Source organism: Periplaneta americana, chromosome 6, assembly GCF_040183065.1.
Source record: "Periplaneta americana isolate PAMFEO1 chromosome 6, P.americana_PAMFEO1_priV1, whole genome shotgun sequence".
Taxonomy (NCBI): Eukaryota; Metazoa; Arthropoda; class Insecta; order Blattodea; family Blattidae; genus Periplaneta; species Periplaneta americana.
This window is the reverse complement of record NC_091122.1, coordinates 185,291,387-185,313,611: the sequence shown is the minus strand read 5'-3', so window position 1 is coordinate 185,313,611 and position 22,225 is coordinate 185,291,387. Positions and strand designations below refer to the sequence as shown.

The 22,225-nt window shown below is 35.2% G+C and overlaps 1 protein-coding gene across 1 annotated transcript; it reads right to left on the bottom strand.

The window, feature by feature from the left end:
* Positions 1 to 2,153: 2,153 nt before the first annotated feature.
* On the bottom strand, positions 2,154 to 18,500 carry LOC138702123 (protein takeout-like). Its single transcript, XM_069829717.1, has 6 exons — positions 18,345 to 18,500; positions 15,242 to 15,334; positions 13,524 to 13,671; positions 8,365 to 8,498; positions 6,835 to 6,984; positions 2,154 to 2,399 (listed from the first exon to the last, which is right to left on the bottom strand). Exons 1-6 carry the CDS (start codon positions 18,415 to 18,417, stop codon positions 2,239 to 2,241), a joined length of 759 nt encoding a protein of 252 aa, XP_069685818.1. The 5' UTR covers positions 18,418 to 18,500; the 3' UTR covers positions 2,154 to 2,238.
* Positions 18,501 to 22,225: the final 3,725 nt, after the last annotated feature.

Sequence of the window (22,225 nt, the reverse complement as noted above, 5' to 3'; positions counted from 1 at the left end):
TGTAAGTAGACCATTAAAAATCAGAAAAATGTTGGTTGATTTTGTTATTCTACTAATACATATATATAATTTATTTCCAAGAAATAGTCTGCCCAGGCATCCTAGGTTGCCAAAAACACAGAATAACACACATATAAGAATAGTAACGATTACAGTAAAATAGATGAGTCAAATTGAAATGTGAACTAGGAGCTTAAATTTAAGAAATAGTAAATTTGTACATATATTTGTAACAATCACACACTAACGAATAGAAAAAGGGGGGGGGGATTATGATATTCCGTATAAATGAATTTTCAGAATCGCCACAGACCCTTTAATGCTAGAAGTAATTATTTTTGGAACGATGTCACGGATTCCAAATGTTTTGATAGTGTTTACAGTTGATCGTGGGATGGTGCCCCTTGCTCTGATCATTAAACCATGTACTTCCCAGGTGCCTTCCATCTGATATTTTTCTCGAAAATACGGAATAGTAGGCTCATAAATTTGTTGTTTCTCTTTGTTGACCTCAGATGGTTGGGTCTGGCTCATCTCAAATCTAACAGTTGGGTCCAGTATAAAGCCTTTACTATTAGTCTTGCCTAGAGCCACGATGTCCACTCTTCTAATTCCGCCGCCTTCAGACGCAACGCAGTGCACCTCTTCATGGACCTCGAAGGATCTTTTTCTAAGGGCTTGTGCTATTAGTTTTTGGATGTTATGATGGCGTGAATTTCTCAGGAGTTCTCCATGCTGACAGGATCCTAGGACGTGTGCTAAGGTTTCAATCTCGTTGCAGTATCTGCAACAGAAACTGTCCAAGGATCTCCCATGAAGACTTCTCACTGGTGCTACGTTAGCATTCATCTTAATTGCGTCGCACCATTCAGAGGAAGACAGACCCTCCTTAGAAAAAATCCATTTATTTCCGGGAGAATATTCTTGAAATAAAATAACACCTTTTCCTTTATGTGGAAGCGCACACCATTTGTCGTACTCTTGTTTCCTAAAAATTACAGATAACAAAATATTGGTATATTCGGAAAAAATAATAAAAGCATTTTAACACATCTTTGAAACAAATTCCTGGTATGTGACGTTCAATCATTAATTTTACGACATGCTTAGCTCAACAGGAACGATGCCCATGAACTCGTCTACAACTTCATGTATTTGTTATTCAGTGTTTTGTTACAGTCTTATTAGTGCACCTCTGATCACATATACAGAGCGTTCGTCTGCTAGTGGGGCCAGGAAAGCAGCCTGTACTGATACGCCGCTTTGTGCGCGCAGTTGTTGAGACATGCTCGACAATCAAGGTCAACAAGTTATCAGTTGTGAGCCAGATGTTGCAGTATTTAACACGTTCTTGACACAGTTGCTTAAATATTCAGCGTGTGTGTAAAATTTGTTAACAATGCAAAACGCAAAATTCACGCTTGAACAGAGAATTTTTATGTATGATGCATATGTGAAAACAGAGTCATGTAGAGAGGTGCGTAGGCAATTTGAAGTGAAATATCCGGGTGCTCCAATTCAGGGTAGAGAAACTGTTAGACGTCTTGTTAACAAATTAAGGACAACAGGGTCGATAAATGCTACAATTCCTAAGCGAAAACAAAGAGTACTGACGGGAGAAAAAATTAATGAAATCACTGCATCATTTACACGCTCTCCTAATAAATCTGTAAGAAGTGTCTCACAGGAAGTTAGTGTTTCAGAAACATCAGTCTTTACTGCTGCTAAACTTTTAAAATTAAAACCCTACAGAGTATAGTATAGAAAGCGGAAGCTTACGGATAGACGATTCCTGCAAGTGACACCGCAGGCAGGCCGCTTTTCTGGCCCCACCCATAGGCGAATGCTCTGTATATCAAATTGGCTGTTCCCATGTTATGAAATGGAAACATAAAATGAGAACAACCACCAGAGTCTCTGCCATCAAAAAGACATTTTGTGGTAACGACCGCTAGATGGAAGTACAGTTGTTCTATGCATTTCCATAAATGTTCTTTTGCAGTAGCTATATGGCAGCATAGTGAAACTTTAGGCTGATCAGCCTGTTAAATGAGTGTACACAAACAATCTAAGCACAGCCCACACCTGTATGGTGCAACCACCCATTAAATGAGTGGACGAATTGTAGACTTTAAGTAGAAATAAAAGTCTACTAACATTGTTATTGGGCTTTATTGAAACATAACATTTTAAATACAACATGTTTAGACATAACATTTGTCCACATCAGAGACAGTCTCATTTCGATGTTGGAGGGTAGATGTCATCGTAGGGGACGTTGGTGTAGATCTGGTTGGAGATGGTGGTGAGCACTTGTTCCAGACCTTCTTCAAGGCCGGGCCTCACGTCTGCCATCACTACTTCCCAGTTGTCATTTAGCAGCTTGTTCATCGCCTTACCTATGACAGGAAAGCGATAGATGTTGAAGCACTTGGCTTGCAGATTTTGTCGTTCTATTTTACGTTTTCACAATGCAACTAAATTGAAATAAATTTATTATAATATACGGTTAGAATTAATGTATATAAACCGGAACAGGAGAGTAGATCAAAATTCATTCTCATAGAAATACATTTCGAGAATAGAGTCCTTGGTTGTGTTGGAAACAAGGTTATGAAGCTGATGCAGCTCTAAAATCTGTGAGGTGGAGTGCGACGGTGTCGTCTGTGAGTGTAGTAAGCTTACAACGTTTTCAGTATTTCAATAATGGAGATACAGACATTAAAGATTTACCATAACACCCAAGAAGGCTTAGCATATGGGACGTGGTGAACACTTGCAGATCTTTGGAAGAAACTCAACGAGCGCTCATAGGAAGTCAGAATAACTTATTGCATTAACAGATACATCACCACATGAAGACCGTCAGAAAATCACACACAAGTTGTAGATTTGCATCTCATGAATTAATGAGAGAACAAGGTCAGTGCAGAATGGATATCTTGTCTAATACCTTGAACAAAATATTTATCAAGAGAATAATCATATGTAATAAAAATGATACCAGTATATTACCTTAATTCTGACACCTCAAAACACCGACTAAGGCTATTGCTAAACGAAGTTGACTTGAACGTAATGTTACATGTCTGGTGGAATTACGAAGGCAGAATTTATGAAGAGCATAAGATTTGCTGCTGATATGGCTTTGTTAGCAGAAGAAGAGATGATACTAAGGGATATGCTACTGGAGCTATATGACAATTGAGGACTTCACCCGAATAACGGCGTATACCCTTATACGCCCGTTTTCCGACGATCAAGGGATTAGATAGTTGAATGCGTATAGTGTACTATAGTAAATTTTCATAAGTCTAGCTTCAATACATAACACAGGACACATAGTTACGCATTTACGTTGAACAGGTGAACGCACCTACTACAGCGGCAGTCACGTGCTGTTGCAAGCCGTGCTGTAGTAGGCTAATATTCGATGTTAGGCCTACATCAATTGCAGCAGTGAATCATGACCGAAAATATGGGAAAAAAGAAGCTTGTGAGCAAAACTAAATGGAAAACTGAATAAAGGAAAATGAATAGAAACAGTGGCAAGTTATACACAACTTGTGCAGGCAAGGAAATGGAAAAGAAGTTATTTACACCGGTAAGAAGATGATGTATGAAAATGTGTACACATGAAATTTCAAAGGACGATAAACTCTCTATTTTTAAACGCTTTTGGGATATAGGTTCGAAATTCGAATAATATAATTTTATTACTTTTTGCCTTGAAAGAGTGAATCTAAAAGCTGAGAATCAAGAATAGGGATAATTTGTGGAAATATAGTGTTTTCTATAATGGGGGTAAAAAATTTGATGTTATCAATACTTTCTATTGCAAATTTCAGAGAAACGATTAACAACAGTTCAGAATAAACTGGTTTCAGATGACATCCTCAATAATAAAAAAGATACACACTTAAATCGTCCTTATACAATCATGATGCAAAAGTATAAACAACTGCAATACAGTACATCAGGGGTATTTTCAGCTTGAACCTCATAATCTGCATCATTTGTTCCCTTCAACATTTGGAAGACGGTCGACCTGGTTGGCGAGTTGGTATTGCGCTGGCCTTCTATGCCCAAGGTTGCGGGTTCGATCCCGGGCCTGGTCGATGGTATTTAAGTGTGCTTAAATGCGACAGGCTCATGTCAGTAGATTTACTGGAATGTAGAAGAACTCCTGCGGGACGAAATTCCGGCACATCCGGCGACGCTGATATAACCTCTGCAGTTGCGAGCGTCGTTAAATAAAACAAATTATATATTTGAAAGACGAGAATGGAAGTGTCGCAGCTGAAACTTTTGAGTCCAACACAAATGAACTCAGTGCTTTTGAAACCCTCCAAGGCGATGGACTTAAGAGATCTCTTACAGTTTTCATATGAAGATAGCCAAAGCTGACTGAACTCAATGTTGAATAAAGCCAGGACATCATCACACAATGAAGATGACTCTAGCAACAGTAGTGATGATGCATAAAGAAGAAAAAGACATAAGAACAAGAAAACCATAAACTAAAAATGTAATGTTATTCTGTAGGCCTACTTGTGTAATTACTAAATAATATTATTTAATATATTATGGTAAATGTATATTTTATTTTATTGAATTTATTTTATTTTACTCTTTTCAGACAAAATTATTACTAAAGTACGAGATGTTCCCATACATAATTAATTTTCATGCAAAGTTAGACACCTAGAACATCAGGATAATTAAAAACAGTACTAAAACATATTGTCGCCGAAAAAAGGGCGTATACAGAGTTCCATATTATATTTATTTGCTAATAGCAGAACATACTATTTGCTGTTATGTTTCAATAATTTTGTTTTAAATATCCTCGAAAGTATTTAACAGTAATGAAAAACTTTTTCGACACAACTATGATGAACCTGACAGCTGACAAACAATCAAATTAGTTTATATCAGAACTACATTTTGCCGTATACTCCCTTATTCGGGTGATGTCCTCAATTGTGAGCAGTATGGGATCAAAATAAATGCAAACAAGACGAAGAAGAAAAATAAAAAAGGTAAACCTGCGAATACTAAATGATGCAGTAGAGCAAGTGGACAGCTTCAAATACTTGGGGTGTACTATAAGCAGTAACATGAGCTGCTGCCAGGAAGTTAAAAGGAGGATAGCAATGGCAAAGTAACTTTTAATAGAAAAAAGAACATTATATGAGGCAGAAACATGAATATTACGACTAAGTGAAGGTAAGTGACTAGAATAGAGTGACCAGATTTCCAAAATAAAAAAAAACGGGCCACATTAAAGTTGACATGAATCAACATTTTATCTAAACATTCATTATTAGGCCTACTTGTGTTTATATAAGCAATAAGGTCCAGGTTTATTTATTTTAAAGTAATAAATACTACACTGTTTATAATAACTAGGCTGTAATAATTATAAAAATGTATAATAGAGTAGCATGGATACTTGGCTTAAGTCATTGTTGACAATTTTTTACATTGTACCTAGTTTGGATTAAATAGGTTAACTTATATCTGTTTAAAAATACTTCAGGTTAATTGGACCTTACATCATATCCATGTCACTGTATTCTGAACTTATTTCATGACAAAATTTTTTTGCCTCATATTACCTTTTAACTATTTTAACATTCTCCATGAAGATGAACTGTACAATCTGCTTCATATTTCTTTGATGAGTGAATTTGCTCTAGAAGTGTTGGCCTTTCTTTAGGAAACTATAGAAGTCCACGCAAGACACATTTTTGAAATTACATTTTGTGATTAACATGGCCGTTATGGTTTTAACTGAAAACCGATTCCTTTCGTCAGACCAAATTGAATTCAACAATGAAAACACTCTTTCTGATGATGCGTTGGTGCAGGTATTCCTAACACAAAACTTACAATCTGAATTATGTTTGTAAAACTAATGTATTAATCTTTCATAATGAAATAAAAGAAATATTTTAACAATAATTTAGGGAAACGGGAAACCATTAAAAAAAAAGGACATTTGACATACCAAGCATACTTTCCGCGGGACAAGGGACAATTCCGTTAAAAATGGGACGTCTGGTCACCCTAGACTAGTAGCATTTGAAATGTGGATATGGAAAAGAATGGAGTGTGTAAAATGAACAGATAGAATAAGAAATGAAGCTGTGTTGGAAAGAGTGAATGAAGAAAGAATGATGCTGAAACTGATCAGAAAGAGAAAAAGGAATTGCTTGGGTTACTGGCTGAGAAGAAACTGCCTACTGGAAGGAATGGTGAACGGAAGAAGAGTTCGAGGCAGAAGAAAATATCAGATAGACAACATTAATATATATGGATCATATGCGGAGACTAAGAGGAGGGCAGAAAGTAGGAAAGATTGGAGAATGCTGGGTTTACAATGAAAGACCTGCCTTTGGGCAAAACACTAATATATATTTTTTGATCTGTTTCCAAACGGGCGTGCTGTTGATGCAAAGTTTTATTCTGAACAACTACTGGTACGAGTTTGTGCAGCATCCGACACTAGGACAAAGTAAAACCCCAGGAATCGAACTCTCACAACACAAGGCATATAGTCCTGACTTTCTCCTTCGGATTGTCATCTCTTCTCATTACTTAGTCATTTCTTTCGTGGAAGCTTGAATGGATACTTGCAATTGCTCACATCAAAAAGGAAGACCTGGTATCGTATTGGGGTCATGGCACTGTCTGAAAGGTGGCTCAAGATCATAGAATCTAATGATATTGACTTCGAAGTTTAAGTACAGTTCATATCAGAACATATTCTGAATAAAAATTTAAGAAAGGACATTATTTAGGAGATAGCCTAGTATTTTATTTTCTTACCAAGTTTTTCATCTCCATTGAAGAGGTTCTCAAAATGCATTTTCATCTTCTTTGGGAACAACTGGACATCAAATGCTGTGGTCCGAAGGTATTTCTTATTGTTCTTGGTGAATGGCTCTCCGACTTGTTTCAAGAGAGCTTTTAGATCGCCTGTTGAATGTACATAATATTTATTTTAGCTAACATATTTTTTTTAAATATGAACAGATTAATTAAAATCGTATTCGAGATTTAAGTCCAAGAGAGTTCAGTTCCCAATTAGGTTAGACCTATATCAAATATCAGATATTCATGCTGGATTGCAAGAAAAGAGACCTGTAAATAATATATTCCTCTATTGGTTAGTGCACCTTTAAAGTTAGTGGATTGCAGAAGAGGAATTTAATGGGCCACTGGTTTTTGAATCATTAACCAAGCATTTTTGGATATCACTTGAAGAGGTCTTGGTTGCAAGTTTGTTGCCTGTTTTGCAATGTTATCGACTTTCTCGTTTCCAGGTAGACCACAATGACTAGGTATCCATTGAAATGTTATTTCCTTTTGGAATTCTTTTAGTTTACTTAGTTGTTTCTGAATTGGAATAATTCTATGTGTGTATAGGTTTGGTACATATTTAATTATATTAAATATAGCCCCCTTGGCATTAGTAAATATGCAAATAGGTTTTTCAGAAATTTGAGTAACACAATGAAGAGCAGCATCAATAGCTAGCAATTCAGTGTCAAGACTGGAGGAGAATGAACATGGTATGAAGCAACTTTCTTGATATTTTGGAATATAATACCCTGCTCCTGATGTCCCATCATCAGTATTTAGAGATCCATCTGTATAAATTTGAAGGTGAGCCTTATATGTGCTGCAGATTAGTTCCATGGCATCTAACTTAAAAATGTATGGAGGATCATTTTTGGAATGATTTCCTGGAATTTGTATACTATGTTCTGGAATTATCCTTTCCATGGAGAAATTTCATTCACAACTGGAGTTTTAGCAATGAGTGTATCTGTGATATAGATTGGTATTTTTTCTTTGTTTATTTTATAGAAATTACACAGGATATTATCTGACAGTTTGAAGAACAGCTGAGATCTGGATGAGGCTTGCAATTTTAAATGCATTTTTAGATTTTTTTTCACTATCTAAGACATTATTATAAATTTGATGAATATTAAATACTTTAAATTCAGAATACAGCATTCTGAGGGATAATCAAGAAGCTTATTAAGATACAGTTTTTTTATTCCTACATGTACCTTCACCATGCCATAGTTACTACTTCATCAGTTGGCTTCCCTTGGCACTATCACAAAAATTATTATGAAAATGCAACAAGGCATTAAAAATTTGAATTGCTAGCTTGTCACCAAATAAAATGTTCTTTTCAACAATCTGATAGTTTTCACATTACCTGTGTAAAAATTCCTACAGACAATGAAATTAATTTTAATCGAAACTTAGTGGTACCTACTAAAGTGGCATTTTCATGTATTCTAGGCCCTGTTTGTACAACGAATACTGCAGCGTACTTACTGAATATAATAGTGGATTTTCCCTTGCCTCTGACTGGCAACAGAAGAACTTTTCCATCTGCTTCATAATCTGCTTCTATACGCAATTCAGGAGTTGCGGAATCAGCAGTAATTGTATATTCATCCAAGTTATGGCTGAAAGAAAAATCATACCAATAGTTTCAGTAATACCAGTAGTGTAAAATGATTGAAAAGTGTCTTGAGAGACACAGCATAAAAAATTGCAAGAAAATCACCCTTGCAGAAACTGTACACACAATGCATTGTTCATAATGCGAAATATAATTTGTAGTTAGTAAATAAATATTTGCAAATCGGTATTTCAGTTCAAAAAAGTGTTCACTAAGGAATCTTAAAAATATAAAGGCCATCGTAGATTTTTGGAAATATGTCCTTTGATGATGATGATGATGATGATGATGATGATGATGATGATGATGGCTTAAAAATCGATAATGTGTTAAATTGGAAAAATCATATTAAAGAAATTACCCCCAAACTAAATTCAGCTTGTTTTGCTATTAGATCTATGCAAAAGATAGTAAATATCAATACCTTAAAAACAATATACTTTGCATACTTCCACTCGGTAATGAGTTTTGGAATAATATTCTGGGGAAATTCCACAGATAGTAACAGTATATTTCTATTACAAAAAAGAGTAATTAGAATGATAGTAGGTGCCAAATCTAGGGAATCGTGCAGGACTATTTTAAAAAAACTACAAATAATGCCCATGGCTTGTCAGTATATCTTTTCATTAATAATCTTCCTCTTATGTAATCGTGAAAACTTTGTAACTAATTCAACAGCTCATAGCATAAATACACGCCAAAAAATGACTTTCATACTCCATCGGCAAGTCTATCGTGCTATCAAAAAGGAGTGCGTTATATGGCAGTAAAAATTTTTAATAACCTCCCTATCGAGATAAAAAATGAAACTCAAAACATCAAATTATTTAGGGCCAAATTAAAGAAGTACCTAATTTCTCACGCCTTGTATTCTGTAGGTGAATTCATGACATTCAATAACACATCATGAAATTGATACTAAAACTTTGTCTTGTATTAGTAGACTATATTGTAAATCTCGTCTGTATATATTTCATCTAGACTGTGACTATAAATTAAGATTTTATAATAGTATTAAGTTTTTTGACTTGTTCCATATTCTAGCTGTAAGCATGTATGAATACCATGGAATGTTAATAAATACAATACAATACAATACAATGATGATGATAGTATGACAAAATTATTGAGGAAAAACTATTGATTCACAAGGAGAATGTAGTACAGCGACGGAAACAGCCTGTCTCAGAGAGCTCAGCTCCTTCTGCTAACTTAGTTGCTGTATGTAGGTACTCATGAATCCTCCTCTGTTTACAAAACGAGTTCCCGTCCCTGATGTAGTAGGATTTTGTCCCTTCGAATTACTTCATAGAAAGTAAATAGGTAGGCACACCTGTATTGACGGTAGAAAGAAACTTTATAATAACAACTTCCGATCAGCTATTCACGAAACCATAAGTAATTGAGGCGTTCTCCGGAACAAGAACTTAACTATAAAAACTTGAATTTAAGATACAAACATTTTAGATCTGGTATAACAGCATTGCGCAGAGCGACATTCAAATGTTCCTCGAGGGTGCTGTGTTTGTCGGAGGGAAATAATATTTCGTCAGGAGGGAGATATGTTATTAAGGACTCTTATATATTGGAAACAGAAAAACGACGTAATGTACCTTGAGTTATTGCAGGGAAAGTCTCAATTACAAGATGATCACTATAATAATAATAATAATAATAATAATAATAATAATAATAATAATAATAATAATAATAACAATAATAATAATACTTACTTACTGGCTTTTAAGGAACCCGGAAGTTCATTGCCGCCCTCACATAAGCCCGCCATTGGTCCCTATCCTGAGCAAGATTAATCCAGTCTCTACCATCATATCCCACCTCCCTCAAATCCATTTTAATATTATCTTCCCAATTTCGTCTCGGCCTCCCTAAAGGTCTTTTTCCCTCCGGCCTCCCAACTATACGCATTTCTGGATTCACCCATACGTGCTACATGCCTTGCCCATCTCAAACGTCTGGATTTAATGCTCCTAATTATGTTAGGTGTAGAATACAATGCGTGCAGTTCTGTGTTGTGTAACTTTCTCCATTCTCCTGTAACTTCATCCATCTTAGCCCCAAATATTTTCCTAAGCACCTTATTCTCAAACACCCTTAACCTCTGTTCTTCTCTCGAAGTGAGAGTCCAAGTTTCACAACCATAAAGAACAACCGGTAATATAACTGTTTTATAAATTCTAACTTTCAGATTTTTCAATGGCAGACCGGATGATAAAAGTTTCCCAACCGAATAATAACAGGCATTTCCCATATTTATTCTGTGTTTAATTTCCTCCCGAGTATCATTTATATTTGTTGCTGTTGCTCCCAGATATTTGAACTTCTCCACGTCTTCAAAAGATAAATCTCCAATTTTTATATTTCCATTTCGTACAATATTCTCGTCACGAGACATAATCATACACTTTGTCTTTTCGGGATTTGCTTCCAGTAATAATAATAATAATAATAATAATAATAATAATAATAATAATAATAATAATAATATAGTGAAGGACGTTGTGTAATCACACCTGCATATACAGATACGGAATTAAAAGATGGGCCGAATTTTGGTAGCGGTCCTCCTCTATATAGGCAACAAGCTTCGCAAGACTGTCCACAAATAGCATACATATAGGCGCTCTTCTTTACTGCACATGCGCATTGCGTTGTATCTGGAACTTAGCAAAATTAGATGACCCATTTATTTTTTCTGCGACTGTACATTTTCAGAATGTGTACTCGTTCACTTACTGAATATGTAACCATTGCAAAAAACAACACAACGCAATAAGCTGCACTTATTTTTAACTGACTCACTGCTTGTCTTTTTTTGTCGTCTATCAAGGACAGACTGAAGGCGCGCTCCCACTTAGCACAATCGAATAGAACAGAATTCCTCTTCACAATGTATTTAAATGGAAGACCGCAGAAAGCAATGCTTCGAATCAAACCAAATCGAATAGAATTCATGAGCAAGAATATATTTCATGCTCGACCATGCCGAAATGTAGTAATTATACACCTGGTAGCAGTCCTTTAATACATATCATTAAAGTACACCTATTCATTAAAGTTCAGGTTTTCGATTATTCTCGGATATGCAATCGAAAGACAACTAGCAAAACGTCACGGAGGCTGGAAATCCAGTGCTATCGCAGAAGGTTATGTTCTGTTACTATAATAATTAGCGTTAATTGTAAATAATATTCAAATAAATTCAATTTGTCATCTCGTTTTTCAATTCTAAATCAATTTCCAGGTTATATCAAAATTATTCATGTTATTCTGTAGATTATAACAAGGTCAATGACATTATTGTTCCTCGGAAAAAATCAATACTTTCGCGTCTGCGCACATCTCACAATTTACGAGCTATGCACAAGGTCATTTCCGCTCTCAGGTCAGATACGAATAAAATGAATAGGCCTACTTCTGAATAATTTCAAGTTAGAAATATGGTCGAGCATAAAAAGTCATATGAAACTTGCCTATAATGGTAATTAAGACGCTCGTATGAAAATTATGAAACTCGCTTGCGCTCGTTTCATAAACAAACATACTCGCGTCTTAATTACTATCATTATAGGCTCGTTGCATAATGTACTATTATTTCACTGCCGGAACAGAATTTTTTGTTTCGGGTATGTTAGTATATTCTCGTGAAGCCTTCGTGAAAAAACAAATGAGCAATATCCATTTTTGGTAGCGTAATCTGTTTATTGAAAGTTATTGATGAAATAGTACGTATAGAGAAAATTACAATTTAGTAATATGATCGTTCTTCAGAATTATGCACTGTTGTATGACAAAACACAAAAGTAGCTATTACTCTTACAATCAGGGACGTACGCAAGGGGAGGGGGTGAGTTACAGGGTTAGGAACCCCCACTCCCTTGAACTTAAACAAATGACATATTTAGATTTAAGTTTTCTTTTGTCCATAATAGTTTTCTCTTGTCTAATTTTTCACTGTCGGAGTAACAAAATCTACATCGACATACGGCATAGTCCTCCTACCCCCAGTTTCATTCTTCATCCTTGGTGAATTCCATGTTCTATTATTGTGTTTAGTAATTACATTTATTTCAATACATTTGATTGTGTCCACGGATTTTCGTATTATGTAAAGTAAAGTGTCTTACCTATCTTATACTTACTTACTTACTGGCTTTTAAGGAACTTGGAGTTTCATTGCCGCCCTCACATAAGACCGCCATTGGTCCATATCCTGAACAATATTAATCCATTCTCTATCATCATATCCCACCTCCCTCAAATCCATTTTAATATATCTTCCCATATACGTCTCGGCCTCCCCAAAGGTCTTTTTCCCTCCGACCTTCCAACTAACACTCTACATGCATTTCTGGACTCGCCCATACGTGCTACATGCCCTGCCCATCTCAAACGTCTGGATTTAATGTTCCTAATTATGTCAGGTGAAGAATACAATGCGTGCAGCTCTGCGTTGTGTAACTTTCTCCATTCTCCTGTAACTTCACCCCTCTTAGCCCCAAATATCTTCCTAAGAACCTTATTCTCAAACACCCTTAATCTCTGTTCCTCTCTCAAAGTGAGAGTCCAAGTTTCACAACCATACAGAACAACCGGTAGTATAACTGTTTTATAAATTCTAACTTTCAGATTTTTTGACAGCAGACTAGATGACAAAAGCTTCTCAACCGAATAATAATAGGCATTTCCCATATTTATTCTGCGTTTAATTTCCTCCCGAGTGTCATTTATATTTGTTACTGTTGCTCCAAGATATTTGAATTTTCCACCTCTTCGAAGGATAAATCTCCAATTTTTATAGTTCCATTTCGTACAATATTCTGGTCACGAGACATAATCATATACTTAGTCTTTTCGGGATTTACTTCCAACCCTATCGCTATACTTGCTTCAAGTAGAATTTCCGTGTTTTCCCTAATCGTTTGTGGATTTTCTGCTAACATATTCACGTCATCCGCATAGACAAGACCATTACTACCACTACACAAAAGAAATAGAGACTTACTGTAGCTTGGACATGCTGGAATTCTTGATGCCGTAGACTTTGAGATTGCTGAACTTCAGATCCACGTTCACACTGCCTGTCCCTCTACCAATAACGAGCGTAGTGATTTCTAGCGGGTCCAGAGGTAGGATTCCTAAGCTAGGTTCACCTGTAACAAATACAAACAATATATAATGTGTAATATTTGATATATATTTTTTAAATTAGGTAAGGGTCCTATTAAGTAGCTGTCCCGTGATTTCCCCCTTTTTCGACGACCCTGCGACATAACCACTTTTTCCCTTAAGTTATCTTTGTTTTTCTGTTTTCTTTCCATTTGTTTTCCTTTACGTAAACTAATACAAACACAACACCCATGCCCGAGGTGGAACTCGAACCCACAACCCTTCGGACCAAAAGGTAGAGACATTCTATGCCACACAGGCCAGCTTCAAGATGCAATAATATATTACAGCTTTTTGTTTTCAGTTTCTCCAATCACTCGTTAATTACCTACAAGGATTGTGCAGCTAACAAATTCTATTAAAATTCTCATGCATGAAACCACGTCACACATTCTCACTCGCCAACATGCTAGGTATCCGTACTTTAGATTGTAAATAGGCCTTTATTTCAGGATCAGAGCTATATGTTTCTATAGTGTAAATCACAGTGTGATTTGAGGACTAGAAGGATCCCTGAATCACTCACAGTATTCTGTGAGATAAAAATTATTTTCGTAATGCAGTAATACTAAACCCATCCTCTGTCCAGAGCTGATGGCAGGAGATGTAAGCAGTCAAAATTAAGGGTATTGCCTCCGCTGCATATCAAACTAGGCTTGATTAAGTATTTTGTGAAAGCAGTGGATCGTGATGGTAGTCCATTTATCTTCCTGAAAAATAAGTTCCCAAGAATCAGTGAAGCTAAACTAAACGAAGGAATATTTGTTGATCCTCAAATAAAGGAACTGATGAAAGATCCGCAATCTGAAAACCACTTAAATATGCAAAAAGCAGCTGCACGGTTGTCTTTCAAAAAATTTTTCACAAACTTTCTAGGAAACTTCAGGTCTGAGAACTACAGAGATCTTGTCAGTGATTGAGAACTATAAGATCATAGAATGTAATATGTTTTTAAAAATACACTTTCTGCACCCCCATCTCGATTTCTTCCCTGAAAACCTATGGGCTGTAATTACGAACACGGGGAGCGTTTTCATCAGGACATCGGGGAAATGGAAAGGTGCTACCAGGGTAAATGGTGTCCAAATACGTTAGCAGACTACTGTTGGATACTGGAGAGAGAAGATCCTCAAGCAAAGTACAGCCAAAAATCTATTTCACATACATTTTAGGTCAGTAAATGTAATTTCTGCTGAGATATAATAATACTATAATGTATAGACCCGAAAAATGTTTTTCATGTGATTACTCTAAAACCCTGCTTGATGGAAAAGTTTTGTAAAAAAGATTTGAAATCAGCACAAAAAAGTCACTTAGAATCACCCATTGTTTCCCTTTTAACAGACAAAAGTTTAAATTTGTTGACCAGATAATCAGTGTTCACATATTCAGAATACAGACTTGCTGAGTCCTTCATGTTCAGCTAGTACTCCACTTGTTGATTGGTCTAAATATGCAGAACATTCTCTCTTAGAATGTAAAATGTTTCCAGGGAAATGCTGTAGCTAGTTCGCTTCCACTTTCTCGCCGTTTAACATTACATGGTAGACTTACCGTTAACTAATGTCCTGACAGCATCTTGAACAGCCACCCTAGTACATTCGTCCAGGTTGGGGTCATCTCTGGCGCAGGTCTTGAAGGCAGATGCTGAAATTTAAGCAACATTACTGTATACTATTCTATTACTTACTTACTGAACCCAGAGGTTCATTGCCGCCCTCACATAAGCCCGCCATCGGTCCCTATCCTGAGCAAGATTAATCCATTCTCTATCATCATATCCCACCTTCCTTAAATCCATTTTAATATTATCCTCCCATCTACGTCTCGGTCTCCCCAAAGGTCTTTTTCCCTCCGGCCTCCCAACTAACACTCTATATGCATTTCTGGATCGCCCATACGTACTACATGTCCTGCCCATCTCAAACGTCTGCATTTAATGTTCCTAATTATGTCAAGTGAAGAATACAATGCGTGCAGTTCTGTGTTGTGTAACTTTCTCCATTCTCCTGTAACTTCATCCCTCTTAGCCCCAAATATTTTCCTGAGAACCTTATTCTCAAACACCCTTAACCTATGTTCCTCTCTCAAAGTGAGAGTCCAAGTTTCACAACCATAAAGAACAACCGGTAATATAACTGCTTTATAAATTCTAACTTTCACATTTTTTGACAGCAGACTAGATGACAAAAGCTTCTCAACCGAATAATAACAGGCATTTCCCATATTTATTCTGCGTTTAATTTCCTCCCGAGTATAATTTATATTTGTTACTGTTGCTCCAAGATATTTGAACTTCTCCACCTCTTCAAAAGATAAATTTCCAATTTTTATATTTCCATTTCGTACAATATTCTGGTCACGAGACATAATCATATACTTTGTCTTTTCGGGATTTACTTCCAAACCTATCTCTTTACTTGCTTCCAGTAAAATCCCCGTGTTTTCCCTAGTATACTATACTATTAGTAAGCTGAAAGTTAGAATTTATAAAACAGTTACAGTAGTGGCAACATAAATTGCACCACCTCCTCAACTATCTGCACCATTCAATAATTTACTGACATTGAAGTAAAGGAATTTCAGTTCGCTATATTTAATGCAACACATAATCACAAGAAGTACGGTAACACTTAAGAATTTGTTTACAGATTGTATGGTGCAAGTAGATGCATGGAATTGATTTGTAACTATTTTACATTATGTGATGTCTACGTGAACATTCACATGCTGCATTGCTTTGCTATTTACGAAAATCTATTGGTTTAACATAGATAGAAAGGCTGAAAGATATTAATTGCGACAGTAATGTCTCTCTTTTAATATAGCTAAATGGTCTTATGTCTGTAGAAATTTGCTGTCTTTTGTTTTCTATCTCAGAAAATACATGCTTTACAGATTTTTAAAAATACGCTTAAATTTATTATATCCAATTTTATTATGTAATGTCGACTTTACTTCACTAATAAAAATGCTGTAAACACATTCATTATGCAACTAGTTAGGAAATGATACTTCTGTTACGAAACCAGTTAGGTAATGATCATCAAATAACGTTTGTCATTTGCTTCCATTTGCTGTGAATGTTCTCTTTTGAAAAGATACCTTTTTGTTTGGAATGCCAATCTTCAAATTTTTTACATTCCACTTCGTATCTTACGCGGGATTTCGATGGTATTAAACATTGCAGAATTGCAGAATTGCAGAATTTGCTGCATTTTCAATATATGAATCCTCGTTTGAACTCATTTTAACAATGTTTTTATATTTCTCATAGTACTGCTGTTGTTTGTTATTAACAAAAACCTATCGTGTTCAAAACTAATAAAACAAACATAAACGAATCGCCTCTAGCAGGAAGAAACTAATAATAATAGAATCGCCTTTTCACAAAAGACGTACAGTATTCAAAACTAATAAAATACAATTACTTTTATTAAACTTCTACATTGTACAGGGACATAATTTTATTTTTACTAACATTTTTAATATTAATCTGGCTATATCTTGGGATTAAAAATGTAGAACCGGAAACACCGCTTGCTCCCCCTTCCAAGACTGGAGTTCGATGATACTGCCGTAAAATACAAATCACTTTACTAGGTATGGGAGGGAAGAAAAGTAGTTCATCCAATTACGTAAACTAGGAAATATCGAAATTTTGAGTTTGATAATTTTCATTAGGTTTTTATTTAATCAAAATACAATACTGTATTAACACTTAGTGTTTTTACTCACGAATTGAACTATCCATTCGGACGTATTCATTATGCGGTGTATATTGTACTGTTACAGCACATTAGCGTACAATATAGAGAATGAAGTTAAATTGAAAAAAATTGTAATACGGATATTTAAAGACATTTTTGAAAATGGTGGCCGTTCATTTCGATACAGGCTTCAGTTCTTTTGTGCGTATTATCGCATTATAGACTATTGTACCTAATTACAATTACCAGTTTCGTCCTTCGTACGAGTAACTCATGTTGAAATAATTCTATACCTACTCTATAAAAGAGTACCTTACGTACTGTAAATTCAATCTTCACTTCTGCCCGATCCGAAAAGCTAAAATTACTCAGAAATGCTATCTACTGTCCGTCCAAGTGGTTTTGTCGCAGGGTCGTAGAAAGGGGTGGGGGATCGCGTGACAGTTAATTACTTAACGAGGCCCTTTTATTTAAGTTATTTTAAACAGTTGTACAATATTACGTAGACGTCCAATTCCTAACAGAAATTAAATTTTTCAGAAAAGAGCTAAGACAGCCCAGCTACTAGACTTTACAGAGGGGCGAACAGAAGCAGGTGAGGGAAACCGGGATGCGAAGTAGGCAAACGGACGACAATACCTGTGCGAAAATATGATTCAATATTCAAAGCTCTTTCGTCAATGGAAAACGCGAACATATTTCTGGAACGTGCTATACTCACTAATTCAGTACTGCATACGCGGTCTTGGTTCTGTGTGGAGGACGGTTGTAAGTTTACTAGTAGAGGGGGTGGGAGTGAAGTACATTAAAAAACTCAGGTACAATAAAAATTGAAGTAAAAATAAAATGATGTCCCTATATTACTTAACCAACTCTATTTCTGTAATTATGACAATGTATGGTGAAGTGAGGAAGCGTGAAATTGCAAGATACAAAGTTTTACTTACGTAATTTCTTAGAGTCCACAAGTGTAGCAGTGAAGGCTCCCAACAGCAGACACAGAATCTGAACAGGTCCCATATTCGCCCGCGCTGCAGCTTCCAGATTCTTAATGTAACTCCGAGAATGCACTGTGACTACCGTCACCTGCCCCTGCTTTTATACTGTCCGCTCCCCATTCAGACAACTTCATCAACAGATATGTTACTGTGTGTACTAGCCAAGGTCAAAGATTCAACTCGTTTATTTGTGCATCTACAATTTCGCGACTTGTATGAGTGATTTTATGTGACAAATGATAATTGTCTAGACTGAAGTGCTTAAATAGTCATCTATATTAATAATAAATCTGTAGCCAAAATTTTTCTGATAATTTTCGATTTTCAAAAAGTAATTGGTGTTAACATGTATAATTAACCATCCTGAAACCGAAAATCGCTTTTTTGAAATTTTTGTTTGTATGTCTGTCTGTCTGTCTGTCTGGATGTTTGTTACCTTTTCACGCGATAATGGCTGAACGGATTTCGATGATTATTGGAATATAAATTAAGTTTGTGTAACTTAGATTTTAGGCTATATGGCATTCAAAATACGTTATTTAAAAGGGGGGTTATAAGGGGGCCTGAATTAAATAAATCGAAATATCTCGCTTATTATTGATTGTTGTGAAAAATGTTACATAACAAAAGCCTCTTTGAAACTTATTTCCGATAAGTTTTATTCTATGCAAAATTTTGATAGGACTGATATTTAAGGATATGCAAGACTTTTAAAATAACAATACAATACATTTTCACCGCCGCCTCAGATTGTAGCGTTGTTGTTCCTGCAATAACTCCTATGTGCAAAATATAAAATTTTTGAGTAGGAAGAAAAAACACATTTATTCATTCCATGGCAATGGTGCATAGGAGATCGTGAATTCTTACATTTTCGAAAGAAAGAAATATAATTACATATCACTATATATGCTGTATCACTATTTAAGTTATTTGAAGAGTTCAGAACCATAGTGGGCCAAGCGCCATTTACTGAAGATGTAGAAAACAAGGGTTAAAATTAAGTTATTACCATAATTCAATGGAAACATATAGCAAGTAATATAAAGTTTACACATTAAAACTAAATGGTATGTCAATCTTCATTAAACTATGGTTGCATGTAATAACAATTAAGAAACGTGTTAAAGGAATTGTCATTGCACCAAATGAGTGGTCTCTGGACCAAAATGATCGCATTTTAATTTTTTAAATAAAATTTAAATTAAGTAACATATTCTTCTATCAAACACGAATGTTCCCTGGATCAAATGTCCTATTTTAATTATGTAATTACTTTATATTTATTTCTAACGGGTGCAGCGGAGCGCACGGGTACGGCTAGTTTATGTAATAAGATGCAAAATGTGTTTTACGCACTAGATGTAAATAGGCTACTGTCCAGGACACAACTGAATGACAGTATTGCTGATGTAATCTACTTAAACAGTACAGTTTACATTTTATAAATGAAGTCAAATGTCTTTTGATATTTGGAGTGTGCTGTAAGCAGTAACATGAGCTGCTGGCAAGAAGTCAAAAGTAGGATAGCAATGCCAAATGAAGCTAATATATAAAAAAAAAAGCATTTTCTGCGGACGAACTAAAGAAGAAGCTAGTGAAATGCTTTGTGTGGGGTGTGGCATTGCATGGGGGGCAGAAACATGGACTTTAGGACGAAGTGAAGAGAAACGACTGGAAATGTTTGAAATATGGATCTGGAGAAGAATGGAGCGTGTGAAATGGACAGACAGAATAAGAAATGAAGCTGTGTTGGAAAGAGTGGGTGAAGAAAGAATGATGCTGAAACTGATCAAGAACGAAAAATGGGATTGGCTTGGTCACTGGCTAAGAACAAATTACCCACTGAAGGATGTACTGGAAAGAATGGCGAACGGGAAAGAAGTTCGGAGCAGAAGAAATCAGATGGTAAACGACATTAAGATATGTGGATCATATGTGGAGACAAAGAGGAAGGCAGAAAATAGGAAATACTGGAGAATGCTGGGTTTGCAGTGAAATACCTGCCCTTGGGCAGAAAATTATGAATTAAATATCATATTAGTGTTATAAAATTCTGTCTGAATGAGAGTATTGTTCACATAGTTACTAACTTCATATTTTTGTAACGCTAGGTTCACCAAAATTTTTATCACTGGTGTCTTTGATAAGTAATTTGCATTTTATTAAATTTTTAGTAACATATTGAATCACTTTATATTAAAACTTGATCCATAATTTACATTATTTTTAACTAATATTCACTTATGTAGTTCCTTTTATACATGGAAACAAAACTTAGGATGAGTTCTTGCTATAAATTGAATCGGTGACTATCATTGTTTAATTAGGTATATTATTTTTGTTTCATTAAATGTTTTAAATAAAAATTTCTGGTTAACCTATTTACTGATTCATTTTAGAGCAAAACTTCATACTAAGTGAATATCAGCGATACAATATTGTATTAAAATGTTAATAAAATCAAACAACTTATCATAGGGGGATACGATTTTGTACACCTGTCATTATTAACCAGCTATACCAGTGGTGAAAATGTTGTGAATCAGGCTTTACAAATGTGGAACATATTAATTTCATTATAGTGGACCCTTTAAAAAGAATGGGGTTTAGAAATTTCGCTACAGTGTCCCCTTTAACAGTTTAGTTATAAATGAAGTTAAATATGTTATTATTATCACAAAGGTCTGTCAGAGTATCAGGTACAATGCTCTTTATGTCTTTATCAGCATATTAATTCAATTCGTCGTATTGGATTTTGTCCCTGACAATAATATTCATGTCGGTAAGATGAATATTGGTTTGTAATACGTTTTGTGATTAATCATGTGTTTATAACAGAATCGTTTCTTTTTCTGCTTCAGGTTTCCTGGCTGTTCTGAATGCGTGGATCTCATGGTGAGTCTAGTATAATTATGTTATATTGACCGGGTTTATATTCAGGGGGCATAAGAGATACATGCTCCTCTTTAGCCAGAAATTAGAAATCAGAAATATATGATTTTATTGTGATACAAAGAAGCATATTTACGCATTTGTTAATTTTGTTATCTCAAATTCAATTCAAATTTATTCACAATTTACATTTGACATGATACATATGAATATATACCCGAAATGAGCATATGCTCGTGCTCAGGTATAGTCCAGTAGTCTACATAAATTGTACAGAGATCAATAATAAAGTTGATGTTAGAAATAATAGTAATAATAATAATAATAATAATAATAAAACAAAAATATTTACAATAATAAAATAAATACTAAGACGGATAAAATAAAATATAAAACCACTAGCGAGAGTTAACACAACTTAAATAAGCATAATAATCAGAAAAAAAATGAACTCGAAAATCAACAGAAAAGTTCGTTGTATCGCAGACGACAGCAACCGCCGTATTGACATTGTGCTATGCATTATTGGTAGCAGGGAGGGGGGGGGGTCGAAGGTCTACGTAACTGCCGTTCTCTTCGAATCTTCTCATACAATCCTGGGAAGTTAATGCTGAAAAACAAAATGTCTACGAGTCAAACTGTTCATTATTACCAGGATAAATACAAATAATCCTGAAATATATTAATCAAGTTTCAGTTATAGATCTCCCCTTTTGTGCAAGAGGTATCATATCAAAATATTCATAATTTTATTTATTGTGAGCTACTTTTGTTTATAGTTAACAATTCTAAGAACATTAACGTGAAAAATAGAAACATAATATAGCCTATTGTAAGGTGTTTCACCTTGACTGTATAGATTAAGAACACTGGGTTATTAAATATAGCGAGAGGAATCGATTACGTGCAAGCAAATTGGAATTTCTTAAAGCTCT